The sequence below is a fragment of the Pangasianodon hypophthalmus genome, chromosome 1 (genome assembly GCF_027358585.1).
Source record: "Pangasianodon hypophthalmus isolate fPanHyp1 chromosome 1, fPanHyp1.pri, whole genome shotgun sequence".
In the NCBI taxonomy this organism is placed as follows: Eukaryota; Metazoa; Chordata; class Actinopteri; order Siluriformes; family Pangasiidae; genus Pangasianodon; species Pangasianodon hypophthalmus.
This window is the reverse complement of record NC_069710.1, coordinates 10,136,217-10,156,281: the sequence shown is the minus strand read 5'-3', so window position 1 is coordinate 10,156,281 and position 20,065 is coordinate 10,136,217. Positions and strand designations below refer to the sequence as shown.

The 20,065-nt window shown below is 39.2% G+C and overlaps 2 protein-coding genes across 4 annotated transcripts in view; one reads left to right on the top strand and one right to left on the bottom strand.

The window, feature by feature from the left end:
• Positions 1-1,424: 1,424 nt before the first annotated feature.
• On the bottom strand, positions 1,425-4,253 carry nanog (nanog homeobox). 3 transcript variants are annotated; one of them, XM_026926631.3, is made up of 5 exons: positions 4,134-4,253; positions 3,590-4,009; positions 3,033-3,415; positions 2,821-2,940; positions 1,425-2,639 (listed from the first exon to the last, which is right to left on the bottom strand). In XM_026926631.3, the coding sequence occupies exons 2-5, from the start codon at positions 3,978-3,980 to the stop codon at positions 2,319-2,321; spliced, it is 1,215 nt and encodes a 404-aa protein (XP_026782432.1). In that variant the 5' UTR covers positions 3,981-4,009; positions 4,134-4,253; the 3' UTR covers positions 1,425-2,318. The 3 variants fall into 3 exon arrangements, with proteins under 3 accessions (XP_026782432.1, XP_026782433.1, XP_026782431.1); XM_026926632.3 differs by having other exon boundaries at positions 4,129-4,208; XM_026926630.3 differs by lacking the exon at positions 4,134-4,253 and having other exon boundaries at positions 3,590-4,122.
• Positions 4,254-6,420: 2,167 nt separating this feature from the next.
• The window catches only part of ipo4 (importin 4), a 17,914-nt gene continuing 4,269 nt past the window's right edge, over positions 6,421-20,065 (top strand). The window contains exons 1-23 of the mRNA XM_026926591.3: positions 6,421-6,821; positions 7,136-7,222; positions 7,346-7,425; positions 7,956-7,997; positions 8,114-8,243; positions 10,006-10,185; positions 10,445-10,510; positions 10,686-10,787; positions 11,314-11,397; positions 11,513-11,665; positions 12,169-12,222; positions 14,015-14,124; positions 14,216-14,324; positions 14,469-14,598; positions 15,558-15,671; positions 15,874-15,987; positions 16,111-16,234; positions 17,437-17,548; positions 18,397-18,509; positions 18,599-18,676; positions 18,896-18,953; positions 19,168-19,273; positions 19,509-19,702. Coding sequence (XP_026782392.3) covers positions 6,756-6,821; positions 7,136-7,222; positions 7,346-7,425; positions 7,956-7,997; positions 8,114-8,243; positions 10,006-10,185; positions 10,445-10,510; positions 10,686-10,787; positions 11,314-11,397; positions 11,513-11,665; positions 12,169-12,222; positions 14,015-14,124; positions 14,216-14,324; positions 14,469-14,598; positions 15,558-15,671; positions 15,874-15,987; positions 16,111-16,234; positions 17,437-17,548; positions 18,397-18,509; positions 18,599-18,676; positions 18,896-18,953; positions 19,168-19,273; positions 19,509-19,702 — 2,406 coding nt within the window. The 5' untranslated portion in view covers positions 6,421-6,755. The remainder of the gene's footprint in view (positions 6,822-7,135; positions 7,223-7,345; positions 7,426-7,955; positions 7,998-8,113; positions 8,244-10,005; positions 10,186-10,444; positions 10,511-10,685; positions 10,788-11,313; positions 11,398-11,512; positions 11,666-12,168; positions 12,223-14,014; positions 14,125-14,215; positions 14,325-14,468; positions 14,599-15,557; positions 15,672-15,873; positions 15,988-16,110; positions 16,235-17,436; positions 17,549-18,396; positions 18,510-18,598; positions 18,677-18,895; positions 18,954-19,167; positions 19,274-19,508; positions 19,703-20,065) is intronic.

Sequence of the window (20,065 nt, the reverse complement as noted above, 5' to 3'; positions counted from 1 at the left end):
CTAGGGTTGAGGCTTCAATTAGCTTCCCCACAATGGGAGCAACATCTGCAGATTGAAGCTATTTAATGGCAGCTGTCACTATGGGTTAACTTCCCTTTGATTCCTTTTGAGTTTGATTCCTTACAATGCCATAGGAATCCATAGCTGGGAGTCCAAAAGAGCAAAATTTGCTGTGCTGTCTCTTTGCTATGAATTACAGTGACACTCGGTGGGAGGGGTGGCATATGCTCTTTCCCCTATCAATCACAGCAGCACTAGCCAATCATGGGTGTCCGTGAACTTACGCACACAGAAGGGGTGGATAGCGCTTCCCCCTGAGTGTGATATGCATTATGACAAGCATTAGCAGCAGTTTGAAAATATGTTAGCTGGTTTCATGTGGAGGAGTACAGGGATCTTCTTCCTCCTGCGTTGGTAACTGTCCTGTGATATGTCATATAACCTAATTGGTGTGTGGGATTGTCCAAGACTAAATTAGAAAGAAAAGCGGGAAAAAAATTTAAAAAAAGAAAAGGTGAATGGCCATACTGGTTCAAGCTAACGGGAAGGCTATGATAACTCAAAAAACTACACTTTATAACCATGGTGAGTAGGAAATCCAGAAATGCCAGATGCATCTCAGTTTCTGTTGTGACATGCAGATGGTAAGGTCAGAATTTGGTGTCAGTACCATGAATCCATACATCCAACCTGCTTTGGGTCAACAGTTCAGGGTGGTGGTGTGGGGAATGTTTTCTTGGCACGCATAGAAAACTGGTTCCATGCACATGAGTTCTGTGTATTTCCCAGTCACCAGGTCTGAATGCAATTGACCACCTTTAGGACAGGGTAGAATGAAAGGTTCGCAGCATGAATGTGCAGCTGAAAAATCTGCAGCAATTATGTAAACCATTCATGTCAACATAGACAGAACATTCGCCAAAGAATGTTTTCAAAACCTAATGGTTTCCATGCCATGAAAAACCATTGAGGCACTTTCTTTTGAGTGCATGGTGTATGACAAATTAACAGAATATATAGATATATGGTTCATTCCAAAAATGTAATGCTCACAATGTTCTGCACATGTCTTATCAGAATTTTGTTAAAACATGAAAACTGATGCATAGCTCATAATTACATTTTCTAATCCTGCTGATAAATAACTTGCTGATAATGCAAGTTTTCCAACATGAAGTGTGCGACCACTGTATTGTCTAAAACTTAGTGACTTAGGTGGTGCAAGCTCTGCCCACTTCACCCTCTGTAAAATAAATATTATATATTTAAAAAATGCAAAAAAATGTTTATAGAAGATATACATTCACAAAATTGATGTTCATCCCTAATTAGAAGCAAATTACAGGATTTTACCAAAATGTTGCTTACTGTTGAATTTACATTAGATTTATACTGAAAATTAATGTGTATAGGGTACAAAAGGCTTCAAGGAATGCATTTAATAGAAAAATCATAAAATATCTATTCCAAATCTGAGAAACTTGCAACCATCATACATGGCTTTCAAACAGCAATCACAAAGGTTTAGTCTATACAATTCAATGTACCAAAAGCTCGAGGAGCACATGTCTTTTTTTGGTCATTGCTGTCCAGCTAGTCTTCAAGGCAGACAACCATATACAAGCCATACTGTAGGTGTGAGCCATAGTAAAGAGTTATGAAACAATTATGACCAACAAATGGTTGTGGATGCCACAGTTTACTGTAAGAAAAAAGTAGGAAGAGCTGGGGCTATATAAAAGGTTTGCTTTAAGAGTAAGTGAATATCAAGGCATTTTCAGGAACACCACATAAAACATTTATTCTTCAACACCCCATGACATCATGCAAGTGTAGTATAGGCAAGAGTATAGGAAAGACAAGGGCCAAAGAAAACGTCTTGAACATTGCAGGGATTAAAAAGAGCAAGGGTTCCTGATAAGACATTAAATACTCTGGAAGGTTCATTGAAATTATAAAAATAGATCTTCCATATAAAAGTGGATGGACAAAAATTTCCGTGCTCATAAAGCACTTACAAATTTGCATGAGAGTTTGCTGCAAATTTTAAAACATGTAACGGGTCCTTACATCAAAGCTATTCACAGACAGTCTACAACAGGGTTCCCAATTACAGTCTTGGAGGGTCAGGGTCTAGAATTGTTCTAAATGACACTGCTCCAACATTCACTCACCTAATCAACTGAGAAATAACCAAATTGTGCCAGACCCTAGCCCTCATGAGTGAAACAGGGAAACCCTGGGCTATAATCAAAAGCAGTTGGATCCAAAACTATTTACACACAATGTCACAAACCACAGACAGCAAGTGCAGTTGCTCAAGATGACCACTGTGTGGCATTATGCACTGTGGTCATCTGTGTAGGGCTACTGCCTGGATCAACAGTGCAAATATCACCAGTACCAGCATTCCCACCAACTGGCACATAGCTGGAAGGATTGAGGAATTCATAGTGCTGCACAGCTGGGGGCAGACGCCAACTTCCCTGAGGCCGAGGAGAGACCTGGGAAGGGGACAGTGGCCGAGAGTAGTTGAGGTAAAAGGAGGGTGTCTGTGGAGGGCTCTTCTTGAATACAGCATCTCTAAACTGAGGGTTGTTATAAAGGTCTTGGGTCAGTATCGGTGCATCTACCTGGAACTGAGAGGGACGGGAAAATGTCAACATACAAGCCTTCCAATGGCATTATATGCAACAGGAATTTTCATCCTGCTTTTAGTAAATTTTTTCCTCAGTTTTCAAAATGTCTGCAGTGTATGCCATTTTGAAGACAGGATTTAAAACAGAGAGGACACAAAGAGAAGGCACAATAAATACTGACCTGAGAATGTGTAGTCTGTGCATTTGGAATCCCAGTGGTGATGTATCTCTCAGACACCCAACTATTATCTTTCTGGTGCCTCTTGAGTTTCATTCTGCGATTTTGAAACCAGGTTTTCACCTTTAAACGAGAAGACGAAGTAGTTTCAAGCCCAGTGCTTCATTCTTATGGGAAGGCTTTACTTATAGCTCAGTCAACTAAAGTAGCTATACCTGTTTGTAGGTGAGCCCAGTGAGTCCTGCTAGAGTCTTCATCTCCGCGGGAGTGAGGTATCTCTGCATGTTGAAGCGGTCGTTCAGTGCGCTCATCTGCTCCTCAGAGAAGGCGGTGCGCGCTTTGGCCTTGCGCGGCTGCTGCGCCGCCACCGGCTCAGGAGACGGAGCGACTGTGGACACCGTGGACAATCCACCGTCTCTCTCCACATTCATACAACTCAGAGCTTCTGAGGCTGCTGACAGAGAGCTGGAAACGACCTCGGTGCCGTCGGGGCTGCCGCTGTCGGGCTCGTGTGCCTGCTCTTTCTTAACCCAGTCGGGGAGATCTAGATCCACTGGAGCTGCGCTGCCTTCCCGACTGCTACCCGAACTCCAAGAATCTGGTGAAATACAAGACCGAACAATTTTAAGCCACACGCAAACGCATGTGTACTAGCTGCTTAGTGAAAAGGCCAAGAGGAAATAAAAGGCACATGTTGGGGTTAATGAGGGTGCACACGTCCAGACGCGCACAAGTTCCGGACGCGGATAAGTGTGGAGACGCAACTAATTACCTGGTGTGTGGGCCTCGGAGTCGCTCGGTGTGTCACTGCCTGCTCGCTCCTGCTCCTTGCTCATTTGGTCAAAGTGAACCCGATTGTGCGAGAGGAAAAGACGCCCGGTCTGCGTGTGCGCCTTGGAGTCGGCGTAGTACACGACTGAGCCCGGATAATGGCCTTCAGAGGTCGGCTTGTTGTATTCCGGACTCCCGGGCGGGGTTTGAGAAGACGGCGGCTGGGAGGTGTAGTAACCCCCGGTTACCCCTACAGAGGAGCCATAAGCAGCCTCTGCCCAGCTCACATTAGCGGGGGTTTGCTCGGGTGTCTGCGGGTACATTAACCCGTACGCGTAAGCATGGTACGACGGACTGTAGTTGTAGCTCACTGGCACCTTCCAATCCGCCATCTGTGTCGGGTCAAAACCTGGTTAAACAGCTAGACAGACAAAACACTAGCAGTATTAGCGCACAGTTTAAACTCCAGGCAACACAGTATGCAGAAACCCCACTACCCTTATAGAGCAAGTCCCCCTGAGTCCAGCCACACACACACACCTTACCCTAGTAACCCCTCACATCATCTACAGGAGAGTCCCAGCGTCTTAATGGGGATTTATAAAGCCAGGTGTGTGTATGTGGGTGGATCAATTCAGACCAATCAGAAACGGGGTGGGACAAAGTTACCTGAAAACCACGCCCTGAAACCCAAGCTCAGCACTGGTTTTGAAAATGCAGCCTATATTGTACACTGAAATCATTTAATTTTAAAGACAACTTTATACAAGCTTGTAAGATTGTGTTACCAAAACGCATTTGTTTTGATGAAACATGTCCTCCTCAACATATTAATCAAAAGTGCTGAGACAGGATAACATTTTAAAATTAAATTTAAAAAGAAACATTGATTGCTGGCCCATTTTTTTTCTAGTTAAATAGTTTTGTTACTGATTTACCTGGTCACACTGTGTGTTGGGGGAGGAATCTGATACTCACATAACTGTAGGACATAAGATTTTTAAAAATATATTATTACATACAATGATTTTAATCGTTTATTTCTGTAAAGCTGCTTTGTGACAATGTCCATTGTTAAAAGCGCTACACAAATAAAATTGAATTGAATTGAATTTAGTGCAAAATCAGTCATACACAACATACAGAGACTTTGGGTAGAGTTATATTTAATAGACTTCTATAGCAAAATTGTCACGTTTTTAACATCAGTTTATGAAGTAAAATGTGAACTCACTGAACTGAGCACAGATAAACAAAAAAAAGCAGGCATGGATTAATTATTTTCTTAATTTGATAATTTTGCTTACTTGTAAAAAAAAAAAATAAAAAATCCTGTGTCTGAAGTGTTAATCTAAAATCCAGGCACACTGTAATGCACTGCCTTGTCTTGTATAGCTAAGATCGTGGTCTCTTTTTTAGAGATTTTTTTTATTATTATTATTGTAAGAGTACTTGTGTTGGTTCTGTTTGTATTGCTTCATTTTGTGAAGAGCACAGTGATGGGGCTGATTTGAATGCATAAATGAGGAAAGTTTGCATTTGCATTATCATGAAAATAATCATGTTTGTTTAGCTTTTTTATGTTGTTAATAGTCCGATTAAATGTAAAAGTGTGTTAATGTGTTAATGATGAGCCTGTAAATGATTAGCATTTCAGAGTCAGAAACAGCTGTTGGAAAGGATTGGGAAAAGACGGAAGTCCTTGCAAGTACCTTGCATTTTTCTGTTATGGAATATTTTATTTGCTGTTTTTGGTCAATTGCAATACGTGTGACTTATTTTATTATTATGGATTGAGATTAAAGACACTGATACAGATATGTATAAAAACATACAATTCATATAACCTCCCCCCCGTCAAAAAAAATCCTACTGGAATTTTAGTTTGTTCTGTAGGATCTTATTGGATTTTTAGAATCTTCACAATCCTAAAAGATTTTCTTCAAAATTAGATTATTTATATATATAGTCATAGATTATTTTAATATATATATACAGTCAAAAAAAGTACTATTTGTTTAGTAAAAAATAAATTACAGTGGAAAACCTTCAGGATTCTTAAAAATATCACACTGAATTCCCATGTAGACCTGAATAGGAACCCAAATGGATCCCATTAAAACAATCCTGTAGATAGAATGAGATTTATGTCTTGTAGTGAGACAATTCTTATAGGTTCCAATAAGACAATCTTATAGGTTCTGAAACATGATTCTAATTAGCAACCAGTTTCTTATTGGAATCCTTTAGGATTTTTTTTTTTAACAAGGGTCATGCAAACTCTATAGCCAGAGCTGTCATTAGGGAATGCTTTATATGTCAACACCAGCATTGAAGGTCATGTATAAAGACAGAAAATATCCAGTCTGCCAGAATAATTGAATCTCCCTCCACAGGATTATTATTATTTGACAAGGGTTCACATGTTGTATGGCTGTTCCTTTGAGTTTTTCTTGCTTTTTAATGTGGATGTTTTCTTGTTTGTAATGAGCCTATTGTGTTCATCAGTGCTCTGGCATTGTGATTGTAAATTCATGTAGCCTATCATCACCACATTATCACTGTGTGTGTGTATGTGTGTGTGTGTCTACACTTCAAAGCAAGATGTGCTATTGTTCTCGAAAATTCTCTTCGCCAAGCTTAATGCTGCTAATCACTGTGTGGATTTTTGTTTCACCTAAAATGTAAGGTTGGAAGTGAAGTAACAGTAACATACCAGTAGCTTGTATATGAGAGAGATGATTGGCTGATTAGACAGGAAGTGAGGCCTCCGGGTCTGTAAGCGGCGCTGGTTGTTGTCACGCTGTTTTTAGTGGAAAAGCTGCAGCTGTTCCTTTAAGAATCCACCGCTCGCGACTTCTTCCCTGCTGGCCCGCGTGCTGACTGAGTTCGGACCTAACTTTGCTAACGGGAGCCTTTTGACTTTTTACCCTCTTTTTCCTGTCTGTCAGCTCAGTCTGAAACGCATAAAAAAGTGCCATTTTTATACCAATGTCAATTCTGCTTGACTCAATTTCTGAATTCGGTCACACCTCCCACTGGCTCTTTCACCTCGCCTCTGGCTCCTAGACAACTGGCGTGGTAGCCGGTGCTGCTGACGGTTTCCTCTCAGCTCTGTAGCTATTACAGTAAAATTATTATTATTATTTTTTTTTTTTCCAGCTAATATGTCCGAGGAGCTAGAGCACATCCTGTCTCAGCTGACCCTCCCTGATAATGCGGCTATTCAAAAGGTATCGTGATGTTTATCTTGTAAGTTACCTCATGATATTATAGACATGTTAACTGCTTTTAAAAAAAAATAAAATAGGGACGCTGGTAGCTCAGTGGCCAAGACGCTGGACTAGTGACTAGAAGGTAATGAGCTCAAACCCCAGCACTACCAAGCTGCTACTGCCGGGCCCCCGAGCAAATCCCCCAGCCCTCAAATGCTCAGTTGTATAAATGAGATAAAATGTCAGTCACTCTGGATAAGAGTATCTGCCGAATGCCATAAAAATGCCGAAAGTTTTGATATTTACACTGATATTTATACTTTCCATTTCAGGCCACTGCTCAGTTGAAACAGGCTTTCAAAGACCCAGCGATAATCCCAGCACTATGCACGGTTATGACTGGATCCACAAATCCACAGGTTGGGAATCAGGCCAGCTGTCTGTTCATTTCACTCCTTTCACTAAGCACTAAATCCATGTATGCAGTCCCATCACATCATATCACATGTGGATTATTCTCTTTCTTTTTTTTCCACCCCCAGATTCGGCAGTCAGCTGTGGTGATGTTGAGAATGAGAGTCAAAAAGCACTGGAGGAAAATTATTCCTGACCATAGAGAGAGGTTAAAAACTTGCCTTATACATGCCTGGGCAAAAAAAAAAAAGGGCCAAGCTCAAAATGACAAAAATATTAAGCTTTTAATGGTCTTAACAACAAATCAGTGGTCAGGAAATTAGCAAAAATTAAACAAATAGATAAAGGAAGATAGCTTAGTACGGGATAGCTTTTCCCTTTGATTTCTCTGAGGATCTGCACCCAGACATGTTAGTTTTACAGCAAATATTTTAATCATTATCATGATTTTACCTTTGTGTACAAGAAGACTATATAAGTGAATTTCCCTGTTTCTAGCTTTTCCCCAAACAGTTCAGTGCAGCAAAAGTAAACCAGTAAATAGTGGCACACGAGGCCTCAGGGAGTGCATTTGTTTCATTCTTGCTCATTGCTGAACAGTGATTTGTTGTTAAGACCAGTAAAAGCTTAATTTGGCCATTTTGGGCTTGGCACATTTTTTTGCCCAGGAGTGAATGTATTTTGGCATTTACTTTTACAAGATAACTCATCAGATTAACCATTTATTTCCTCCTTTAGTCTGAAGGAAGTGGTCTTGCAAGCTTTCCGGCAAGAAACAGAGTAAGTCTCTTTTTTTATGATAAATAAAATGTTGGTGAAAAATTATTTTTGCAGCAACAAAGCTAGTATTTACATGCATGGCTATATGTTTATGTTTTTGCCATTCTCTTGTTAAGGCACACAGTTCGCTACTCTCTCTCTCAGCTCACCGCAGTGATGGTGAAACATGAAACACCTGACCGCTGGCCTGCGTTGTTTACTCTGTTGACTGAATCCACCAACAGCAACAACCCTCAGGACAGGCAGGTAGTGATCACATGAAAATTAGTGAAAGTTATCATGGAGGATCATTTGTGTATATTACAAGGGGGGAAACAATGGGAGATAGGCAACATAGACCAAAAATCATTTTCATATTTATTAAATCATTCAGTGAGCTTTTGCACCCTGTTAATGGGGATGGGGTCATCCTGGAACAGACCACTCCTATCAGGATAGAAATGTTTCATCGTTGATAAGTTAGAATAACTTTGTATTGATTTGCAGTGACCCTTTCTTCAGAGGAGAAAAGCTGACTTAAACCATGACCTAAATGCTTCCAACAATATAACAGAATCCAGTTCTTTCGAATAAAATTTTTTTAAATTGCTCATGCAAGGTTTTTGTTTTTCATCTTGTCAGATCACAGTCCCATTGCACACAGAGTTTACTAGTAAGCAAAATCGGGGGAAAAGCCACTAAATACACCGTCTATTGTTTGTATCATGCATGAAAAGAGCATTAATTGTTTTTTCTAATAGGATAACGGAGTAGTATAAATGTTATGCCACTAGGTGTCAGTATAAACCTCTAAAAACCCTCATACTGGACCTCATTTATCAATCTTTTAGTAAAGTTGTGTGTCAATGTTTGCATAAGCCAAACCGAACTTTTTTTTCGCTGGATTTACAGAAGTCCTGGAAATGCTGATTTTTATTCGTATTCATGCGAGTATGTTGATGAATGACAATCACCCGTAAATTACCAGGCGAGTGCACAGCTGATTTGCATTTGGTGACACCCACAAAACTCCATAAAAGGCAAATTTCATAGAACTGAATTGACAAGTAAACAGCAAAAAAAAAACTCTCAGAGGTAAACATGAAAGCTATGTCTCTGCTAATAATAAATATTATTTAACAGCATAACAGCTCTTCAAATGGCTAAATTACAGAAAAGGGTGAATTAAGTTGAATTAAATGAGGTGAAAAGAAAATGGTTTGATGTGAAAATGGAGGAGGAAAAAAAAAAAAAAGACTTGCACTGTGACCTACAATTGTTGTTCAATGTCTCAGCTGGATGTGCTGGATCTAAAATGTTGCACAGCGTTTAAAAAAGATGTCGTGGCAAACAAAACCAGCTCTCTTCTGAAAAAAAATATGTCTTTTAAAAGTCTCACTCATAAGCATGGCACGCACTAAGTCTTCCATCAGCTAAGGCATTTGTTTATGGCTTACAGCTATGTGCAGACCAGCCTGTCCTCCATTTACAGAGCAACATTTATATAGTGTCATAACTGAATGATTAGTTTTCTTTGCCTTAAATTTATAGGTTTGCTTTTTCATAGTATTTAATTAATGCTCATAATATAAAATGACAGGATTTCGCAACATTTTCTCTAAGGTCTTCTTAGACCCTGACTTGGTGAACTAGCATTAGGATGTGTTTTTGATAGACTAATAAGTTGCTCTGCATAAGGGTGTCTGCTAAATGCTGTAAACGTAATAAAAATAAGCAGTTTAAATTCCAAGAGTATATTCCATATATGAAAGTGCAGTAATCCCTGCAAATTATATGATTTGAAGTTAATCTAGGTTTAAATTAGTTAGTCTTCTTATACACTGAATAATTTTGATTTTGAGCATGCTCCCGTGATTCTTCTTGCACGCTCACAGGAACATGAGTAGAATATGAACGTTTTTCTGAAATCACTGGATTTTCAGGAATACCAGATTTCTTGTGTCGTTCCCCCCATTTTTTTGGGAGGGTTAAGGGCCTTGCTCAATAAATCGTTCTCTTTTTCTCCCAGGTTGGCCTGTTGTTACTGAGCAAAGTTGTGGAATCCAACCCTGAGCCCTTCAAGCCTCACTACAAGCAGCTGCTGCAGCTGGTTGGTGTTGTGCTCCAGGATGTATCCAACACCACTGCCTTGTACTATTGCATCCTCACCCTCACTGCCATCACAGCTTACACTGGCACAGAGGAGATGGTTAGTTATGTCTAAATTAGCCACAGTGCAAATGCGTTTTTACTGGATTGAGCAAGACTGTTTAGCAAAACCATGAGTATGAAATGAATTCTCCTGGTGGTCAGTTATCTAAGTATAATGCTTATATAATTATCTTTTACAGTGTATAGACATGTGCAGACATTTACAGAAAAAAATGCAGGAAAGCTTTAGAATTTGGGAGTGTGTTTATATAATTGTCACAGGAGCATTTACTTTCTTTTTGTTCTCTGTTTTTCAGAACCTGATGCGCTCGTTAATCCCAAAACTGTTAATTGCTCTAAAACACCTCATTCAGGCTGACCAGGTTAGAGTATTTTGCAATGTATTCATCACCCGTAAAGCATGTGCTAACGACTCAGTTGAGCACTCATCTGGTCACTGTTTGTTCAACCTCTTCAGCATTCTTAAACCTGTTTAACGTTGCTGAACTGTTTATCCTCTTGTGTCTTTTTGCTTTATTTGTTGGGTTTGTTTGGCAGGTTCAGGCCAGTGAAGCAATGGAGGTTTTTGATGAGTTGATGGAGAGCGAGGTCTCTATTGTGGTCCCACACATTACTGAAATTGTTCGCTTCTGTTTGGAGGTGGGTTTTAAGAATCTACATTTTGCACACATTTGTTTGTCATTTAATACCTGTTGCTGAAGTAATGTTACCTTATAAACCTTAAAGAACATTATAACAACCTTATGTATCAGAAGTAAAGTAGAGCAGTACAGTGGCATAGTTGGTGAGCTTGGCTACTGTTTGTGTGGAGCTTCACATGTTCTCTCCATGATTGTGTGGGCTTCCTACATGTTTTCTATTTTTTTTTTTTTTTTTTTTTTTTTTTTTAAAAACCCACTCCCCCCACCTCACCAAAACATTCCTGTAGTTGGATTGTTGACTGTAAATTTCCTCTAGGCGTGAATGAGGGTGTGAATGTCTGATGCTTTGCAATGGACTGTCGTCCAATCCGGGGTGTATTCCTGCCTTGTGACCAGTGTTCCTTGTGACCAGGCATCAGATCCACTGGCGACCCTAACCAGCATAAAGCAAAGATGAATAAATGAATGAATTATCAGTACTAAAGATCTGGCTGTATATGAATAGATTTTTTTTTTTTCTGAAGGTGAGTGCAGATGTTTCACTCAGCAATTCTCTGCGTGTCAAGGCCCTGTCTTGTATTGCCCTCCTCATTAGACTCAAGAGCAAGGTACCTTTACATACTCAGTTATTACATATAGAGACTGTAATGTCAGAAGGAAGCTTGAAATCATACTCTATGAAAATAGCGTATAGGATGGCATAACTGTTTCTTCTTCTTCAAGGCTGTGTTAAAGCAGAAGCTTTTGGCACCAATCTTGCAAGTAGTGTTTCCCATTTTGAGTGCAACACCTCCACCTGGAGAGGAGGACCCAGAGGATGAGGAGAACGCTGAAGGTGATAGTGACAGTGAAAGTCCCAAACACTTTGCTGCTCAGGTAACTCTTACACCTTTTGACACTGATATTTACTGTCTTTCAACCTTTGTTTTTGGAAAAAATTGGTTATAAAGCACTGCATGCAGTTACATTGCTTGAAGAAAAATACTCAACACTTTTTCTAGTGCATAAATTCACATTCAACCTCTCCGACCCAGTCCCATCATCCACTTCCCAAGCCCTTTAGAGAGGAGGTCAAAGTGAAGGAGAAGGAAAAAATAGACCACCAAGCAACAAAGTAAACAGCCCAGTTCTAAGAAATTGAAGTCTGTGATTTGTGAATTTTTAAAGGACTTTCATCCAGTCAAAACTTTATACATTGATTTAATAAAAAAAAAGATTTAGAGAGGAAAAGAGGGATAGACTGAAATAAATTTAAAAAAAGGGAAGTACTTTCATTTTTTATTAAATTCACTTGACCCACCAAGGACAGAGGAAGAGAACTTTTTAACTTGGGGGGTGGGCAGAAGCGCAGAGCTGAGTTGTTTGTCTCAAATTTGCAGGTGATCGACACAATGGCTCTTCATATGCCACCTGAAAAACTTTTCAACCAACTGGTAAGTAAGAGTGTCAATATACAGGATATATTAGCCCATCATTAACATTTATTTATTATTATTAAATCACCTGTGATTTCAAATGCACTGGTGAATTCTTGATTCTGATTGATCAGAAGGTACTGTTTAATTTCAGTTACATCAGCTCAAGTGTGAATGATGCAAAGAAATATTGGTGAGGGAGAATGACTGTTTATAGCTGCTAATAATATAAGTGCGGAGAGTAGTGGTTCGCTTGTACACTCTTGGACACTCCACTGCATTAGTTGTAACTAAATAAATATTACAAACTAAAATTAAAACATGTTATAGCCTTTTAAATATCTGCTTACCCCCAAAAGTGAAAAGGGAGAAAACTGCATTTAAATATTTCACTCCAATTCCAGAGACTTAGCAAACTCACTGATGGTCTAAAAGTAACATAAGAAAATAATCAAGCATTGGGTGGTGTGATGTTGAGGTGCTGTTACCATCCTGAAGTTGATTATTTTCCAAAACCGGCACATCCTGAAGTGTTCCATTCCTCTTCTACCAGAACAATTTGCCAACAGCAGCATTATATTTTCACTCATTAAACAATGATATGTTCCGTAAAAGTCCATTTTAACCCCTGATGGTTGCATTTAATGTTGTGGAACAGCTGTGAAACAATTTAGATCCTGTTATCACTTTCTGTTGAGAGAATTTGGTGTTCACTCACCAGCCTCTCTCTTTTTTAAACTCACTCTCAAAGTTAAAAAAAAAAAAAAAAAAAAAAAAAAAAAGACACAGCTTACCATGTTACTGAGAAACCTGAAAGCGCAAATGCTTCTGTCCTGAAACATTCTTGATTGCAGAAACCTCTGTATAAACTGTTATAAATCACTGACACTGACAAGTCCTACCATAAGTGTTAAATACACGTTTCCTTATAGAACACTTCCCCATATCAACAGTTAGAGGTTTTTTAAAGCCTCTGCCAAGTATGTATGGTGGAGGCATTGTTTTTGGGTTGTCTGTCAGTTCATGTGTCTGTCTGAGATACTCATTGCTGCGATATCTCAAGAAAGAGTGATTGAATATTTGTAGGATTTATGTGGAATTATCATTGGAACCAGCAAATATCATTGTTTAATAGCTTCCTTCCTGTCTGAAGATTAATTTAAGGGTATTTCTGGCATACAGCTTAGTAACAAGAAGGACTTTCACAAGGCGTTGGTGTAGAATTCTTCTTTGTTATCTAAAATGTTTATTTAATTTATTCTTAATGTTGAGCTTTTACCATACAAGTCCCTGTGACTTTGCTGTTACTATATAGCTAATAGCATTTTAGATGAGCTGTAATATAAACATATGATTTGAATTAAAGCCTGCGCTATTGTCAGAGCTGCTGAAAATTAATCAACACCTTCTGACCAGATTTGAGAGTTCAAATGCTTATCAACACTTAGGTTTAACACTTAAACAAAGACTTGGAAGTTTACAAAGGGAATTGTGCAATGTGTAATCACATCATCAGCATCAGTTTCTTAGGAGACTTTTTTCTTTCTTATTTGTTAAAATGTTTTTATTAACTGTATTTGTTAAACTGGCTCCTTACCCAGCATGATTATTTTGGTGAAATATATTTGTTTTCTTAAAGTATAGTTATCAAAGTATCAAAACTTGTTATAAATATGTAATCAGTGGCAATTTGCTGTGTTATAAGCAGCAATACATTTTTGAGTATGCAGCTGTTAGGAACTGGGTGGTGTGCTCCAAAGCAACTGGGTTGTATTTGATTCCTTAATATCTTGGTTGTCCTCTTCTGTAGATGCCCCTGACTCAGGCTTGCCTGGCCAGTGAGAATGCTTATGAGAGGAAAGGAGGTCTCATGTGTCTAGCAGTGCTGGCAGAGGGTTGTGCTGACCACATTCGCACTAAGTAGGCCCTATCCCATGTTTCAATGCTTTTCTTTTCTTTTCTTTTCACACAAGGGAGGAAATGTCTGCTAAACTGTGTGCTTATGCGTCAGGTTGCTGTCGTCCATGCTAGAGACAGTGTGCCGGAGTCTGTCTGACAGTAACCAGGTAGTGCGCAGTGCAGGCCTTTTTGCTCTGGGTCAGTTCTCTGAGTACCTGCAGGTAAGAGTGCATGTATTCACTATGTTTTATGTATATGAAACCATAGAGGCTTTATAGCTTGTGTCTATTTAGTTTTAATTGGCATATCTATTCATGGTGTGTTTTATAGTGTAGTCTTTTAAAGTGGAGCTTGCTTTGTCGCAGCCTGAAGTCAGTAAATACCACGCAGAGCTGATGCCGCTGTTACTAGGATACATGTCTTCCCTGAATGAGGCCAAAATTGGCCATGTCACCAAGGCTTTTTATGCCCTGGAGAACTTCCTAGAGAACCTGGGTAAGAATGTCTCACATTCACTAAACAAGACAAAATGAACATTAATAATAACTGTTAATCTTTAGGGGGCCAAGCACTACTCAGGCAAGAAAGGTAAGTTCAGTAAGTAAGTAAATGTTATTTATAGAGCTCAATGTCCATTAACCAAAGTGCTATATAACAAGTATTTTCCACCAGTTAATGCTGTCAGCTGCTTTAGACATTTGCAAACACATACCCACACACTGTATATATACAGCTGGATACAGAATGGATTCAACCATTTTCAAAGGCTATGGAATAAAAATATGTTTTGAGCTTTGATTTAAAAATGGACCTTTAAATGTCCCATCACACAATGCATTACAGTAGTCCAGTTGGGCTGAAATAAAAGCATGAACAACTTTCTCTAGGTCATGTGAGGAAAGTGGCTTGATTTAGGTGAATGTTCGGAGCTGAAAGATAGGTCGGGACAAGATTTTGATTCTGAGGACAAGCTGTCTACAATGTTTGGTTGTGGTCTTTCACAATGGACAGGGACATATGTTAAATAGCTGTCTCTCAGGAACCATAAATATGTTTGAGCTGAAGGTTGTGTACTGCATTGTTCTGCTAATCTAATGATGGCTGTCTTAAAAATGTGGTCATCATCAGCCAGGCATTTCACATGGTAAGCACTGAGCTACAATAACGAAACTTGAAGTATGCTCATCAGTGGTTTCTGAAGTGTTCTGTGTAACAAGTAAATGGCCACAGGGTCCTATTTGTAAAGGGTGCTTGTGGCTGTATTTATTTCTGTTACAGTTCTATTTATCTTCTATTACAATTGTGCTAATTAATTTTTGAGAAATGTGTTTCCTGTTCAGCTTATCTGACTGCTTTGTGTTTTTGGTGTTTTAAGTGGCTGACATTACCTGTTCTTTAAACCACTTAAAAACTAATCTAATGGTGTGTGGATGTTTCCTTCCTCTCTCCATCAGATGATGATATTCAGTCTTACCTGCCCACTCTTATGGAGACCATGCTGTCAGCCCTGAACAACACAATCAACCTTAAGCTTAAGGAGCTTGCTGTCAGTGCTATAGGCGCCATCGGTAATCAAAGTAGCCAAGAAGTAGTAAAAAATGAATAGCTTTGTAGTTTTGGTACATTTCTGTCAAAACGTACCTCTGCTTTGTTAATATACACACTCTTGCCTTTTCCTGTTCTGTTTAATTCTACTATTTCATTATTTGTTCAACTCTGTCTGCACATTCCATCCCTAGATGAATGTATTTTTACTTTCTTTTCTTTTAGCAAACGCTGCCAAGGAGATGTTGGTGCCATATTTCCCTCCTGTAATAGAGAGCTTAAAGGGTTTCCTGACAGACACACGAGATGAAATGAGATCACTGCAGACACAGGCCTTGGGTAGGGATTTTACTTACTTCTTCCTCTGTATTCGCTTTATGAAATTGTAATCTGAACAACCCACTCTCCTTCCTTCTCTCTCACTCACTCACTCACTCACTCTGTCCCTCCCTCTCCACGCAGATACACTGTCTGTGTTGGCCCGCACTGTTGGTAAGGATGTGTTTGGTCCGTTGGCTGCAGAGTGTGTGCAGCTGGGTCTGAACCTTACTGATGCTGTGGATGATCCCGACCTGCGCCGCTGCACGTATGAACGTTTTCTGTTTATAGCCAAGCTTCAACTGCACGATTCTGACATGATTTAGACACTTTACTTTTTTTGCGGGTAAATTGTATGTGAGTAGCACAGTGTGAACGAGTAAAAGGCCCCCGATCAACGAGCTTTCGGAGATCAATGAATTTTTGACATTTTGAAAATGTAATCAGATATTGTTAAGTGTGAGCAGTGTTGCAGTCTGCCGTAATATCAAAAGCCTTGCTAGCATGGTCAGACTTTTCAGTGGTTGTAGTAATTCAGTTTGTACAGGATAAGTGACCTGTGTATTCCATGCAACTCATTAATGCACTTAATACACCTCATTTTAATATAAATAAATAACCTTTATTATAAGTGCTTGTTGTAGGATGTGTGGCTGTGCAAAGCTGCACTTGAGCATTAGTAGGACACATGATCATAATGTGTGCTAGGAACTGATTAACTTTCCTAAAATTCCCAGAAACACGTCTCTGACAAGGGCTTTTAATCTTTGTCTTGTATTTTATTGTTCTTTATTTTAAAATGAAAAAATTTCATTTCATTTGGAGTGTCTTTATAGTGAAGAAAAGCTCTTTTGCCACAGAACATAATGTAATGTAATGTTTACTGAATTGTCACTTTGGAAGGGATATATGTTACTTGCGGTTATGTCTACTGGTCATTTTATAGAAAATAAATGAGGTGTATTCTTTCCAGACACATGACCACACAGTCCATTTAAAAAAAAAAAAAAAAAAAAAAAAAAAAGACGTGATGGATTTGAACAGGACTAAAATCCCAGAGACATTCTGACTTAATTGCCACACCACCCCATGTAAAGTCCAATCCGAAATGGACTTCAGAAAGATATTTTTTAGAATGACATTTGACTGCAAGAAAAGGTACTAAGCCCTAAAAAAAAAAAAGACATTTGCATTTTGAATGCATTTTAATCTGTGTTTTGTAAAAGTGATGAAGTTACCATCCAGGCATACACTGTGAATAACTGTGACACGAGTAAGCGGAAGTTGGAAGAGATTTGTCATTGTACAGTGTAGCTCCGGCTTTACACTTTTGGTAATGTATCTAAGTAGGTGTAATTTAATCTCTAGGTGTAGATGATGTGTTTTATTCACTCATGAAATGTGCAGTTGAATGTTTTATCTTTGAACAATGAAATTTATTTTGTTGTGTCTTTCTATCTATATGCTCAGGTATAGCTTGTTCTCAGCTGTGTCCACAGTCAGTCCAGAAAGTATTGATCCTCATCTTACTGCAATCACCACATTGATGCTCCTGTCCCTAAAATCTACGGAGGGTGTGACGGTTAGTGCATGCATTCCAACTGCCAATTCTATTCAGTTAATGTCTACAAAGTCGCTGGATCCATTATGCCAGACTGATAAGCTTTCATTACATATACAGTTTTATGGAATAGGTTTCAGAAGGTTCAAAAGGTTTCACTCCATTAAAAAAAAAAAAAAAAAAAAAAAAAATCTACAATTAACTGTATTAACTGAGTGGGTTTTCCACCAGGGTCATAATATTGAAGTACACAAGAACCTCAATGGTGGCATTTGCTAGGGTGTCATTAAAAATATATATATTTTTTAAAACAATATCAAATAACATCTATGTAGTCTATGTATAGGTTTAGTATTATATAGTAATTGTTTGTCTCTCCCAACCTCCTTGTCCCTAACCACCAGGCACAAAACTTGAGACTCAAAGCAGAAATATCAGCCAATACTTTTTTGGAAGCAGTATCATCAGGGTGGGTCACAGCCAAAACTCTAACTTGCCTGTTGAATTAAAGAAAAGAAAATACACCAACTCCCAAACATAAATGAGTAAAGATAAAAAAAGAAAAGAAGGAGCAAGATAGAATGAGACACAGAGAGAGAGAGCGAGAAACACACTGACAAAGCCAGAATGCTTACACGAGAGAGAGCGAGAGAGAGCGAGAGAGAGGGAGCGTAAGTGAGAGTGTGTGTGTGTGAAAGGTGTGGTAAGCACCCTTTCAAAATGAGGGGAAAAAAAGGGGGGGAAACGACTGCCAATAACCCTGCATGAGAGAAAAATGGGGGGAAAACAACCGCCAAAGTAACAGACACTGTACATGTACCAGTTACTTCCCAAGACATAACATATGGTACTAATGTTTCTCTCATCAGACTCATCTAGAGGAGGATAAGCAGTTTGTTCTCTTGGATGATGATGATGATGATGATGAAGGTGATACTGTATTGGAGGAAGATGGAGAGAATGAGGTGGAGGATGTTGCTGGGTGTGTTTCTTTTGTCTTTGCAGTTTCTTTCTCTTGTTCTATTTGGTACTATGAGAGCACGCTGATTTAAATGCTTTCCTTCTCTGTAGCTTCAGCGTGGAAAATGCTTACATCGATGAGAAGGAGGATGCTTGTGATGCCCTGGGGGAAATTGCCTTTAACACTGGGTAACAAGGTTTAGATTTTACATGACACACTTTCTTTTGTTTCCTTTAAACATAACGAAGCATGCATGTATTTATTTGTAGGTAGCGTACATGTGCAGGTACACATTGTTGCTCTTTCCATAAAAATGGCATCAGCTGATTGGACTGCTATGAATGCGATAATTTACGTGGTTTGTGCACATGTCCTTGCACTAAAACCTCTCTCTCTCTCCCTCTCAGTGCTGCGTTCCAGCCCTTCCTGGAGTCAAGCTTTGAGCAGGTCTATGGTCTCTGTGATGTAAGTTGCTGACAGCAAGTCCCTCAAGCCACTCTGCGTTAATGTATATACTTGTGGGACTCATGAACTGGTGTGTTAATGGCATTGACGTGCAGTTTCTCTATGCAAATATGATCGTATCATTGTAGCGAGCCTAGTGTCTTTTTCATTATGTGTGGCCGAAGTAAATGTTGTTTGTGTGTATTTGAGTAGTAATTTGTGGTCTCCATATCAGTTTCCACATGAGAATGTGAGGAGAGCGGCCTTTGGTGCCCTGGGCCAATTCTGTCGAGCTCAGCACAAAGTGTGGCAGGAAAATCCTACTGAGGCTAATCATCAGGGTATACCTAATACCTATACCTAATTTTTTTTATACCCCTCTCCCATCTTACTCTTTTCAGCACCATCATTTATACCCAATGCCTCTTTTAATCACTCTTTACTCTAATCAGTGCCTTGTTTATCCATTAATGTAATTATTAGGCTGTGGATAGTGATTTAGAGAATCTTCAATTCTTCTGTTGACCATCATCAATCTTATGACTGATGGAGGTGTGTGTTTGTATGTCTTTGTAGCACTACATAAACTGCTTGACGTGGTGATGCCCTGCTTCCTGGAGGCAGTGAAACAGGAGCGTGAGCGACACGTAGTCATGGGAGTTTTGGAGGCTATGAACAGCGTCATCAAATCATGCAAGGGGGAGGCGTTGCAGACCCCACACAGATTAGCCGAGGTCAGCCATGCCATCCGAGATGTGCTGAAGAAGAAGGTGAAGACCACCAGTCTGTCTTTTGAAACTTGTATAACATCTGATTTTCCTATTTCACAATGAAGTCTGAGTTATCTGATTTGATTAGAAATGTTTTCTGCAGTCTGAATGCATTCCTGTGCCATTACAGACAATTAATATTGATACCTGAGCAAATGACCGGCAAGAGTCATGACTGTCTTTTTAAACAGTCTGGAAGATTCCAGAAATTAATAATGATGTTTAGAAGCTTCTGATTGGCCAATTTACTTAATTAGGAGTTAATTGGGAGTGGATATAGCTGTATTTAAGGGCAAGTGTCTTTTTGACCTTGATACTATGGGAAAATCCAAGCAACTCAGCCAAGACCTCAGAAAAAAAAAT

Coding starts and splice junctions, on each gene's coding strand:
- nanog (XM_026926631.3), bottom strand. CDS start 3,980: ATGGCGGATTGGAAGGTGCCAGTGAGCTACAACTACAGTCCGTCGTAC. Junction 2,941..3,032: donor CTGGGCTCACCTACAAACAG/GTATAGCTACTT, acceptor TCTCGTTTAAAG/GTGAAAACCTGGTTTCAAAA. Junction 2,640..2,820: donor CACAGACTACACATTCTCAG/GTCAGTATTTAT, acceptor CGTCCCTCTCAG/TTCCAGGTAGATGCACCGAT.